This window comes from Sceloporus undulatus, chromosome 2 (genome assembly GCF_019175285.1).
Source record: "Sceloporus undulatus isolate JIND9_A2432 ecotype Alabama chromosome 2, SceUnd_v1.1, whole genome shotgun sequence".
Classification (NCBI taxonomy): Eukaryota; Metazoa; Chordata; class Lepidosauria; order Squamata; family Phrynosomatidae; genus Sceloporus; species Sceloporus undulatus.
In genome coordinates, this window is record NC_056523.1 from 35,428,196 (window position 1) to 35,441,573 (window position 13,378).

At 39.6% G+C, this 13,378-nt stretch overlaps 1 protein-coding gene across 9 annotated transcripts in view; it reads left to right on the forward strand.

Annotated features, from left to right (window-relative positions):
• Nucleotides 1–5,998, forward strand: part of MITF (melanocyte inducing transcription factor) — a 256,829-nt gene extending 250,831 nt beyond the window's left edge. For all 9 annotated transcript variants that reach the window (XM_042451739.1, XM_042451744.1, XM_042451742.1 and 6 more), the window contains exon 10: nt 1,162–5,998. In XM_042451739.1, coding sequence (XP_042307673.1) covers nt 1,162–1,566 — 405 coding nt within the window. In that variant the 3' untranslated portion in view covers nt 1,567–5,998. The remainder of the gene's footprint in view (nt 1–1,161) is intronic.
• Nucleotides 5,999–13,378: the final 7,380 nt, after the last annotated feature.

A 13,378-nucleotide genomic window follows, 5' to 3' on the forward strand; every position in this document is an offset into this window, starting at 1 on the left:
TTGAGGTTGCCATAAGTTGAAAATGACCTGAAGGCAAACAACAACAAACAATCTGAGTAGAATAAACATGTGGAGTAGGGGAGTGTGCCAACCCTTCTTCTGTGTTTCCATCTCTCTCCTCACAAAAATTGGTGTTTGGAATTGCTGTGGAGAGCATCCTCACATAAAAAAAGTTCTCTTTCTCAAAAACTCACTGACCAAGTAAGGAGAATGATGGAAGGGTTAACAAGGGGTGGGGTCCTCTTCGCTCTGTATTTACTCTGATCTGAAAATATAACTACTGAATCTAGAAACAACAGTTATATGAAGAGAAGACCTGCAGCTGGTTGTACTGATTAATAAGTCTTTCCATCACATTTATTCTTGCTGTGACATGCCTGGGAGGAAAAATAGAGAAATCACAAATTTGAACCAGAAGACCTGTACATGCATGTGCAGATGCTCAGAGTGAATTTATTGTCCAAGGTAGAGTTGACACAGATTCACAGTCCACATTAAGCATGTGTTTGTTATCAATGAGGTTTGTGGCATCTGTTCCTTGAAAATGTGGTGAGTGGTAAAGGAAATTGAGATAAAATTCCTTTGGACTCCAAAATATAGCAATAGCATGTACACTTCCATACCACTTATCAGTGAACTAGTATTCCCTAAGCACTTTACAATGTGTAAGCCAATAGATCCCAACAAGCTGGATTCTCATTTTACTGATCTACGAAAGAATGGAGGGCTGGGACCTTTGAGCTCTCCTAGCACTTCATGAGTAATCTTTACAAAGTGAAGTGAACAAGGTTTTCACTCTTTCTTAGGTTGAGAAATTCATTTTCCAGAGTGAATAGCAGCTTCTGGGGGCATTTTGTGTTGACACTGCAGTATAGAGGAATATCACAGTGTAGATAAACCCTGTGTGCTGGGTCTATGTCATAGTTGTTGCTATTTATCAGGATACAATTAATTTGAATTGGATAACCATGTTTAATGTAATATTTAGTTTGGCTCTAAGCTTTATGAACCTTCACCTTGTCTGTTTTGCAGAAAAGTATGAGTTGCCATTCTTTTACTCCTTCTCTTTTCTGTTTAAAAAGACCCTATCAAAGGGTTGCCATAAGTCAGAGATGACTTGAAGACACTTAACAAATTAATTTACATGTGTCCTCATTATAGGAACTTGAGATGCAGGCTCGAGCACATGGACTTTCCATTGTCCCATCTACAGGCCTTTGCTCACCAGAAATGGTCAACCGGCTTATCAAACAGGAACCCGTCCTTGACAACTGCAGTCAAGAGATCTTGCAGCATCATTCTGACTTATCTTGCACAACCACTCTCGACCTTACTGATGGCACTATCACTTTCAACGACAGCCTGGCAAATGTGACTGAGTCAACAGCTGGCACTTACCCTGTTCCTACAAAAATGGGATCCAAACTGGAAGACATCTTGATGGACGATACCCTATCTCCTGTTGGAGTTACCGACCCACTCCTTTCATCAGTCTCTCCTGGAGCTTCAAAAACAAGTAGCCGAAGGAGCAGCGTGAGCATGGAGGAGACTGACCATGCTTGTTAGTGGATATAATTAGAAAGTCCTTTTGTGAACTTCTTCCTTTCTTGATCAGTAGATTAAGTATTTTGCTTTGTTTTTTTCTTAATAACTGTCTTTTAATATAACTCTTCAGATAGCCCAGTGTATGTGACTTTTTAAAAAGTGTTTGAAGAGACTTGTATATTCTGTTTGAAAACTACCAATGCTTCCAAAGTATTGTATTGCATCTGTGAACCAGATTCAACAAGAATTCCAAATGAGTTCATGTCTACTTGAAAGCAATAGAGAACTACCGATTCACAAGTCCATGATCCACTAAAGGTGACACTTCATTATAACTGCAGTGAAAACCCATTGACTTGGAAATGAAACTTAGAAGAATGTAAAGAAACCAAAAACAAATTAGCTTTGTAAACTATATTTGTGTTGATTTAATAGTGCCTCTTTCAAACTTATAGTACCTGTTAATCCATGTTAATCTTCCTCACAGCATTAGATATAATATATATGTAAACAGGCCGCCTCTACAGAAACTGATTCATGGAGATCTTGATTAAAGTGCAAACTAGAAATAAGGAAGGAGAGACACACACAGAGAAATCCCATGGTATTGAAATTTGTATTGGTTTTTTTCCTTTTGCTCTCTATAAAGTGAGCATCCTTCTAAATCACGGTGATTTTTAAAGAAATCCCTTCTAGTCATGGTGTGGAATCTATATTGGTATTTTAACCATATAAGATTTATGACTATTTCAAGCTCTTAACAAATATTATTTTCTGCCAATTGGACATAATCAATTGGTTTCTTCTTTTTTAAAAACAAAAATGCATTGTACAGTTACCTGATTTGCATGGATTTTTTCCAGTTATTTTATTTTTCATTCAGAATTTGTGTTTTATTTGTAAGAAAATGCCTCTAGTTATTGTGACAGTTTTTTCTGACATTTCCAACCCTGATGAAGGAGTTGGTTTGCATTCTTTGTACACACCTCAAAACAAGAATTATTAATTTTTTGGGTGCAGATTCCTGTCTTTTCAAGAGTGGCTTTGTAACTATTTTGTATATTACTGTCTCATGTAGTAGAAATGTTTTGACACAGACAGATCTTTAAATCATCGTATAGATTTAGTCTAGTTAACATAAAACTAGTTGCATAAAGTTGCATAAAACAAAAATGGGAGCGAAACCTTCTACCCCACCCCAGTTTAACATATTTATTTTTTAATGATGCAAGACAAATAGTAATGTGTTTGAAAACATGATTGCTATATTCTTTAGTGTGCTGTTACATTTCTAAGCAACATGTTTGAAACAAAACTGATTATATTTGCAGGTGACTGTTACTGATGCCATCAAATTTAACCATGCAGCAGTATTGTCGCATAAGAGCATGTTCTCTGTGCATTATCTACTCCAGCATAGTCCTATGCAATAACAGTAGTGACAAGTGTATTATTATCATGCCTGAATATATTACACAGTGGTTGTGTGGGTCTTACCATTTGAGCAAGTGATTGGCTTCCACCATAAGCAACCTGCCCAGTTGACTTGCAGATGGCAGGGAAGCATATATCTCATTCGGAATGAAGTGCCTTAAATTTATTGAAATTTCTGTGAACTAGCACTGACTGATGTGTGACCTAAGAGAAGATTCAAGAATGGAGAGAGGAGAGGAGAGTTGTTTAGGAGGTAGAAAATTGTTCTCATGTCATGAAGCAGAAGCTTCCTGTTCTACACCTAAGTTCTCTGTGTTAACTTCTTGGGGGGGGGGGGGGGGGGGATCTTGAAATACTTGATTCCATAGCCAGAATCCAATGGTGAAGTTTCCTGGATCTCACTCTTTCCACCAAAATCAGCAACCCTACTTTCCTCTTGCAGCACTTGGCCTGAAAACTTGTTCCAGGAAATTACCTGGTTTTTGAGGCCATGGAGGGCTGCAGAGGGAGGCAGAAGAAAGAAAGCCCCAGTCCCTTTGATGGTTGGATACCAAAGGATATTATTGACTTATGGCCCTTGGCTGTACCAGCTTTCCTTACATGGTCAGGAAACTGGAGCTAAGGGCAACTGATAAATTCTCAGAATGTTAGTCTGAAATGATTATCATAATGTGTGGTTAGTAGATATGTCTCAAAGGAAAAAGAGCTGCTGTACAGTTCGATTTTGCAAAACATCCTTGAAACCATGAAAAGCCTAATTGTGCTCCTTTATAAGTGACATTGCACTGCCAATGGTGGGAGCAAGTCCTGGACCTAGTCTCCTTTTTGCAGCTCTCTCTGTGGATCATTTGGACAAAAGAAGAAAAGTGGCCAGAGGCAGGAACTCTGACTTGAAATAATAGGAAGAATTTTCTCTTAACTGCAAATTATATCTTCCAACTCACTAATTACTCAAGCACTAATGATTTTCCTTTTTCTAGATTAACTATACCTGAGCACTGATAATCATCATGGGTGGCTGTTACAGTCATAGGAGGACAGATTTAAACCGTGTTATTGCCACAGTATCAGGTTGACTTAATTTCACAGCAGATGTTTAGCTTCCTTGGTGTTCTGCCCACCAGGATCCCTGTGCTATAAGTTCAGTAGCCAACCTGTGTATCTGCAGGAAACATGTTGGATTTTTTTCCTTTGGGAAGCATACTTAATTCCTCTCCCTAACTCCACCCACATAATATGAGAGAACTTGATTCAAACACTAACCTATTTGTCTATCGGCTTCTTCCACCAAGCCTTGGTCCTTAACAATGCAAGTGGCCTGTGTCTTAAGAAGTAAAATTAAATAAAAGGTATTAGAGAGTTGCAGCTGGTGTGCTCTGCACAACTTGGCTTTTCTGATGCATTTCAACTTGAGTGCAAACACTGTAAATTATGCACATAAAGCATGAATACACATTTTCTAATTTCCGCTTCCTGTTTCATTTTCTCATTGGGGCAGGCTATCATTTAAATTGGGATATAGAAGCTCTGTCCTGCTCCTCCTGTACTTTCAACACTAGAAGTCCTTAGTTCACTGCCTCATCAAGGATTGCCTTTAAACACTTACAAGCCTACTTTTGCACAATAAGCACAAGAAACTTGACTTTTTTTTTCTTTTTTCTTTTGCTAAATGAAACTGAATATTTTTGGCCCTGATTTTACAATCCCAGATTTTACAATTATAGCATAGACACAACCAATATCAGCTAGTGGCTTCCAATTTAGTGGGAGTGGTGAATCAGCTTAGGGCTTTAGTCTCAACTTTAAATAAGTTATCCAGCATGCTGAACTCTATCACCAGATAGCTTTAACACCTTGGATAGCTTCTTTAAAATTCAGAGGTAAACCTGTTGTGGCTTTACTGTTCCACCGAGACACAGCTACCACTCTGCAGAGTCCTGATAATAAAAATAAAATCCATTGGGGGTGCTTGGTCAAGAAAAGAAACACACCAGGGATCCATTCTGAAGCATTTCAGATCAAGAAGTACAGACAGGTGTATTTCTCAGTTCCTAGTTAAAAAAAAAAAAACCCTTGTAACTGAATTGAAGGCATATTCCCCCATGACGCATTTGGAAACACAATCCATCAAGCCTAGGTTTCTCTTGAATATGATGTAGATATCATATTTCCTGTTCTTAAGTTACTAAATTTACCAGTCTTTCTCATAACGGCCTGCCATCATCCTTTCTCTTTGGTTTCTTTTTTCTCTCACCAATTCATTTTTGCTTTCTTCGTAACAGAACCTCTATATTTTTCAAATGCTCATATCACCTCCACAGAATACTTGCAAATCTATCAGAGGAAGGCAAGTGTCAGGCGGTACAATGGAAATTTAGCCTTTAGATGTGGTTTTGTTTATTTATTGCTACACAAAATCGTGAGCCACAAGACTTACAGGCCTTAAAGTATGGTGCATCTACAGGGGAGATGCACTGGGGTTATCTGATGTGTAGTCAGGCACAATAGTATCATCATTACACTGCATTGACTAAATGACCCACAAATAGCCCAAATGCCAAAAAAATATAAGAGAGTCGTGAAGACAGCTGCCCAGGTACGTAGTGTACCAAGCAATTTTCACATTTGCCAAAAACATGCAAAATATGTTAGTGCCATGAACATCTTCCTTACTGCTTTTAGATAGTTAGGTAGATAAAGCAATATTAACTCCAATGCCTATAAAGCCTTTAGGGAAAGCATATGAGGAAAAATAAATAAAGCACAAAGTAATGCACTTACCATATTTTTGGACATAAAATGCACTGGTGAAAAAATGGAAACTGATGGTATAAAAGGCCTCTGTATCTTGAAATGGCTACATGAATTACTGCCTCTTGTTCTGGATGCTTAGTACCATTCTGTTATTGATCTTTTCACCTGCTGTTGGCCACAGCAATAAGTTGTGTATGATCCATCGCACTGTAAATTATGGATCAATATTAATGTAAACCAATTAAATAATTTGACCTGTTCCTAATAGATGGATTAAAGTGTTTGGTTTTTCATATAATGGCTATATAATTTGTGTAGAGTGCAAATGAATGCTGTGTTATGAGCCAGAGAATTGTATTTCAGCATTGATTTGTGAGCGTGAATGACAAATCAAGCCTTGGATTGAACAAGAATGAATAGGCTTGATTGTGACTTGTTGACACAGATTATTCCTTTTTTGTTTGAATTTAAAAGAAGTCTCCCCTTAGATGTGTCTAGTGAGATGTTTGTGTGCAGAACTTAATGCTTCCCTCTGACCGTTTTTCCCCTTTTGCTATCCAAATGCAGTTGATTCTGTTTACACTGTAAATTCGCAAAAGAGAGCTTGTGGTGTATAAAGATGCCCCTGTCTTCTGTCTGCACAGCTACTTAGCACTTCCCTCCTATGTTACCATTGTAAATCTCCAGCAAATGTAGACCATGCCTACTTCTAAGATCAAATATGGCTTCTGACAAGACGTGTAGGATTGCACTACATGTTGAAGAAAGAGGAACGACATTTTACTGCAGAACAGAGAAAACGTCAAGTTTTTTTTTTAACATGGCTTGATCAACTTTTATTGCCTGGAATCCTGTTGGTGGCATACACTTGTGTAACCTGTAGTTACACAAGTGTATGGCAGTTTTGGACATTGTAGAAGGAGGTATTCAATAACCTCTTCAGCAACAGCCTTGCTTTTACCCCCAGAAAGCAACTTACAAGTGCTAGAGTGTGTTGTTATGTCCATATACTGGTTAGAGGAGTGAGGCAACATTCAGGCACTAAGCAGATGCAGCTCTGTAGCCAAAAGACAGCTGACATTTTTCCACAAACTGCCTGAACAATGGCACAACCCTGCCAAGTATGGCAAACCCAAAAGATTTGACTACGCAATATTCTTGCTCTCTCTGAAATGCTGTCTTTGATTAAGGTGCTGTACCAAAATAAAACTAGGTCTTCTGCCCTCCAAATGTAATTTCTCCCAAATTTTTAGCATTGTAGAGTAATTGATAATCATGAATACCTAAAACATTTGCATTTGTTGTGTTCACATTGGTACCTTGGTACCTTTGCCTGCCCCTTTTCTTTTGATACCTAAACTCTTAATTGCTCAACTGAAAGTTTAAGTTACTGCAATGCTAGAAATTTGGGGATTGAAGGAAAATTTCATTCTAGAGACAGTGTTCTTATTTGGAAGGCAGTGCCCTCACTCCCCCTGGCTAACATCTCCTTGAGGGGAAAATTCCTAAAAGCAGATCTTTATGTAACACCTTGTGTTCTGTGTTTGGAGAAAGGTGGGATAGAAATTAATAATAGACACACCAAAACCCCAGTTAACTAAAGGCCCAGGTTTCTAAATTCTTTGAATGCTCTTTGTGCACAAATTAGTAACCAAAAGATAGTAGCAGTAATTCACTGCCTTAAAATTTGCTTAGGTAGCAGGCTGAGGTAGCGTTACATCATTAAAATGTACAGTTTGCAAGATCGCAGAAAGCCTTCGCACTCCAGAAACGTCTGTCTATTATACTAAGGCCCTCTCTTTCAAATGTCTTTCTTTTGTAGAGGTTCATTTCTGCCATCTGGTGGGCTTTGATTGATACACACATCATGCACACTGCATGATGCTAGAAATGTTACAGTTTTAATGGTGTGGATTAGTGAAGCAGAATACTAAAAAACTATGATGCACAGGGTCCTGTTTCTGGCACTGTCCATTTTTAGTCCCAATACCCTTATAGCTTGATAGAATCCTTTTAAAATGGCATCCCGCTCCAAGAACAAATTAACTTGCACATTCCCAGAGCCTTGTAAAATTAAGAAACAATATTGTTCTTGATTTGGTGACAACAGAACATCAATATTTGCTGTGGAGTCTAACACTAGGCAACTTCGGAGTCTGTTTAGATTATTAAACCTAAATGAAAATAAATGGTCATAATCCACTCAAAGGTTGTTTTTTTCCCTTACAAAAAAGCCAAATAAATAGTTGTAGAAAAAAGAATGAGTAGTTGAATCCTGTATGCATTCTAAAGAGAGTAAAAATCCTTGGTTTCTTGAATTTGCTGTACGTCCATTGAACTTGCATCTCAACGCCATTTCAGACCTTTGAGAAAACTCCAGTTGCATTGAGAATAACAAGAGTGCCTTCTTATTTGCTACCACTAGATTCAAAAGATATCTGACATTTATGTATGGTTTGTTATTTGGTTCAGTTTAGGGGCAGCTGTGTCTTGGAGGGTTGTGATGTCCTGAGAAACCCTGCTCTCCAGATATCTCAAACACGTCGCATCAGAAAGCCAAGGCAAAAGCACCTAGGGTTGCCAGGTTGCATCTGGGACAGAAGCCTTGCAACTTTAATCCTTAGCAGTTCTTGGAGCAGGATAAGGTAACTGAGGGGGTATCTACACTGTAGGAATAATGCAGTTTGTTGCCACTTTAACTACAATAGCTATATCCTACAGAATCATGAAACTTGAAGTTTTATGAGGCACCAGCACTCTTTGGTGGAGAAGGCTAAAGACCCTCTGAAACTACAAATCCCAGGACTCCTTAGAGTCAAGATGCAGTATTTAAAGTAGTGTCAAACTGCATTATTTCTACAATGCAGATGTACGTGTAAAGCCCACAACTTTCCCTTCCCAACATAGCTCCATCATCCATGGAGAGTAGGAGAGGGGACATAGAAGAACACCAAGCTCTCTTCTTAGCCATAGCACATCCCTCCTCTCCTCACTTTCCACTGCCAATACAAGTTGTGTTAGGTGGGCACAGCTGAAAGACAGGGTTTAGGAGGTGAGAAAGGAGAGGTACCTTCGTCACGCTTGATGGAGCTTTATAATACAGTGGGTCCTTGTTATCTGCTAGGGTTTAGTTCCAGGATAACAAAATCTGTGGATGCTTGAGTCCCATGAAATACAATTGCATAGCAAAATGGTGTCCCTTAATTAAAATGGGAAAACTAAGTTTGTTATTTGGAATATCTATTCAAGCAGTGGATGCTTGGATCCATGGATAAAAAAAATCCGTGAATAAGGAGAGCTGGCTGTACATTGTCCTGCTTTATGTTCAGGAATATTTTTTGGTAATTCTTGGCATGAGCTGCAACATTTTATTCCCATCCTTAGATGGGTTTCTTTTTGACTTCCAAGACACATTGGAACAAAAGAATATTGTTCTCCTTCTCATCTCTCTCTCTTTAAAAGTGTTATAGTTATACAGTGCATCAGTGCTTCAGTGAAATGACACTTTATGTATCTCTATGATTTTTTTTAAAAAAACTAATAAACAGGGAGGAGAAAATTTGCCCTTCAAAACATAGGACAACCCCAGCAAATTTCACACTGGTATTTACAAACCTTTGGAATATCCCTAGTACAGAATTAAGACATTGCTACACACAGCTCCCCAAAAGGATGACTAGCTGTAGAGCTGACCACAACTAGCAACATCCATGGAACCATATTGTAAAAAGTCCCACTTCTTTAGATCTGTCTGGAAGAGCCCTGATGGGCCCTCAAAGCTACTGATACTTTACTCTTGTGTTAGGATGCTGCTGTCATTTTGGCTGACCTGTGCTAGAAGCCATGGGGAATGAATTCACTCTTACATTTCAGAAGCAAAAAGCATCAATGCTTGTATAAAGTGGCTAGTGAAAGAGGGCAACCTAGATAATGTTGCCCTTTGTTTCACCTCTCTATATCTTTCATTGGTCTATGTACCCAAACCTTTTGCTTCCTTCTGTCTTGTTGAGGGAGTTGTTTACACTGATGGGAAAACACACATCTACCTCATATCCACATCACATTGTCTTGGTTCACAGTGACCCACACTCACCATGGCATGATTAGAGTGAAGTGCCAGACATTCCCCTCTTGCAAACCACATTGGCTTAAAAGGGCAGCCCTACGATGATCATGGGTGTTTTACTTTGCAGTATTTCCCACCATATTGTGGTGTTCACACTGTTTTTTAAAAAATTCCCATCAAGAATGTGAATATACATATTTCTGCATTAATCATCATGGGACAATCACCTTTTATGCCTTGTGCATTCCAACTGAATGGTTTGTGCAACTGGGTAGGCACAGTCTGACTTAAGTTAGCCTGCGCACATTATGCAACCACCATTTTTGCTGGCAGTAATGGATTAGAGGATTGGAGATAAGGAGACTACATTGGAGGTGTGCCTGACAGCAATCAACTTGCTGAAAACCACTATCACGAGGCACGAGGAACTGGGCATGTTCCATTGCAGGTGCACAGTGCAACACCAAAGAGCATACATATGGAGCCATACTCTGTCTTTGCAGTGGGTTGCTATCCTGGATTTGGCTGATCTTGCTGTGTTCCAGGTTCTTCATGGACCCAGACAGGCTTGTCATTGGAGGGTGTGTGAAAGAAGGTGGGACTAGTGGAACACTTTTGTTATGCCTTCCTCAGTGGTACCATTTGGAAAACAAGCAGTAAATAGAATCAAATAGTGATTAGAGAATTCCCAGTGTCTAAGCATGGAATTCAAAGGTTGTACTGAAGGCAGGAGCAGACTTTTTGTCTAAATGAAAGCCATGCATTTTCGAGGTATTCAATATGTCCAAAGTGGACAAGAACAAACCCACTTTTTTCTGTTCACGGTTCACTAAAGAAAGTCCAGTGCTGTGGTGGTCTGGATCTAGACCATGATGTATGGGAAGGAAAATTAACCCATAAATTTCCTGTGTCACAAAATCAAATCCCAAGCTAGTAGCTTTGGAAAGGAAGCTGCTATTTACACCAAGTTTTTTTCCCTAGAGTGATTTACTGAGGGTAGATTATGCTTAGAGTCATGGACCTGCATGCCAGGTTTGTCATTTCTATTCCATTTTGCAGCTTTACATAATTTCTCTGACAAATGCAGAACTAATGTGACATCCACGCACCACATTAGATTAGTTCCATATGATCAGTCCTAATCCAATGAAGACCAAGGAAATTCATGTTGCTCTAATGTGAATTGTGATTTAATATTCCAATTTGTAAGTACTTTTGTCTGAATGTAGCATGTAATTTGCATCACTGGCAATCTCAGATCAAGAGAGATGGCAGCTGTTGAACATTTAGCACTGAACTGACTAACGTATATTAGGATACCAGCACTTCCCACTAATAATGGTCATTTTCTTTGCTGAAGATATTTCCCTTTCCTTTTGAATTGCAATGAGAATGACAGGGGAAAGGGTCAACCCAGAAATAACCTTTCACAAAAAGGAGAGGTCCATAGCTACGTTCTCATTCTGTACAGGAGGATAGATGCGTGAATTATCCTGGTTTGTCTTTGCCTTGGATCCAGACTTCCACCAAGATCATGGAGAAGCTATTTTAAGGGTAAATGAAATTTGTGCTTCAGTTACTAAAATAGCCAAATTTCATCTTACCTGGGATGGAAAGAACTGACATTTAAAAAAATAATAATGGGAGAAAAGCAAACGTAAGGCATTACGCAGCAGGCACACAAATTTAAGAGTTAAACTCTGGCTTTGAATTCCTGTGTCTTTTACCATGTTAGTGCCAAATTGGGATTGCCATCTCTTTTACTTTCCTGAGTGACCCCACCACTTTCATCTCAATATGGCAGGCAGATAAAACACGGTCTACTCCAAACTTATACCTATTATATTTGGTAAATGGAAATTGGAGGTATTTTCCTTTGAGCTCCTTTTTGCCCAAGAATTCACCAAAGTTTATAAATTTCTAATACTGATGGACAGAGAGCCAGTGTGGTATAGTCATTTGAGTGTTGGACTAGGACCTTGAGTGACAAGCATTTGAAGCCATGCTCACCCTTGCAAACCCACTAAGTGATTTTGGCAAAGTCACATTCTTTCAGCCTAAAAAGAAGGCAAGGGTAAGCCTCCTCTGAATAAATCTTGCTAAGAAAGTAATCGGAGAAGGTTGGCACAACAAGGGTTGGTAACAACAAACAAATAAAAGAACTCAGGTTTTTGGTGTGTTTTTTTTTAAATGAAAGCAAAATAAAACAAAACTGCCAGATTTTCCCATCCTTAATTATGTTTGCCAATTCCTCCTTCCATTTGGAGTTGATTGACCAATGGGTCCCAAATGTTAGTGAACACAGTGCAGCAGGGGATGCTGTACAGAAGTGGTGGGAACTGGAACTGTGTGCAATAATTGCCAAGTTCCTGCATCAGAGGCTATGATGTGCAGCTTTGTGATGATGGAGCTACATTGCTGACACAATACACAACCATGATAGTGAACTGAGATGGCGAGGAAGGGGGCATCGCACAAGATGTCCTGTACTATGTGCACATACTATATAATTTAGGAGGATATAAGATTCCAAGTTATACTGTTTGCTTCATAAAGACTTCAGGCATTCAGACTGGCCCAGGGAAGGAGAAGCTGTTCCAAAACAGTTGGGAAGACCTACAAAACATGTGTAGTGGAGGCTATTGGCTTCCATGTCAGTGAGGCAGTGAATCCAGCTTGGGTTTTAGTATGAATTTTAAAGCAGTTATCCGAGATTCTGAACTATAGGGCTCAACAGATGGGCAGAAAGGGGCATTGAGACGCCGCCCCTTTCTGCCCCAGAAGCAGGCCGCAACAACCACATGGAGCAAAAATATATAATTTAGGGGGAGCAAAAAAGCCCTGAAAAGGCTTGTGCGTGGAGCAAAAAGAAGCCCCGAAAAGAGGCTTCTTTTTGCATTGCAGAATGGGCACTATTGGCAGGCTCACGTGCCATGATGATGCCCCTCATGTGCCACACCATTTGGACATGGTGCATAAGGCACATATTCGGCGCATGTGCCGTTTGGAATCATGCGCACCAAGATGGCATCCAGACAGTTTGGTAGGGCTCAGGAGCATGCAGACACTCCGCTCTCCCAAGCCCTAATTTTGGCCCCAGGCCAGCGCATAGTCTGTACTGAGCCTATATCTCCCAAATAGATCCAGCCATCCAGGATTTTATTGGCTATGCTTTTCAAGGCACTATGGAGTTAAACCTACCCCTTCTCAGTCAGCTGTGCCCATTCCTAGAGACACTAGATTTGGTTATGGTGACACATGCCTGAATTACATCCCATTTGAAGTATTCTACATGGGGCTGCCTTTGGAAGCTGTTTGGAAACCTCAGTGGGTCCAAAATGTTGCAACCAGAATACTTAGGGCCAGACTATTTGAGAGACTCCTCATATGAACCTGGAAGAATTGTAAGATCTTCAAGGGAAGGCTTTTTCTTGGTCCCCCCACCATCATAGGCTCGCTTTGATGAGACATGAAAGAGAGTCTTTTCAGTGGCTGCTCCCACCCTTTGAAACTCTTTTCCACAGGAGACTAGGCAAGCCTTCTCCTTGCTTTCCTTTTGTCAAGAAGCAGGCTTTTAAT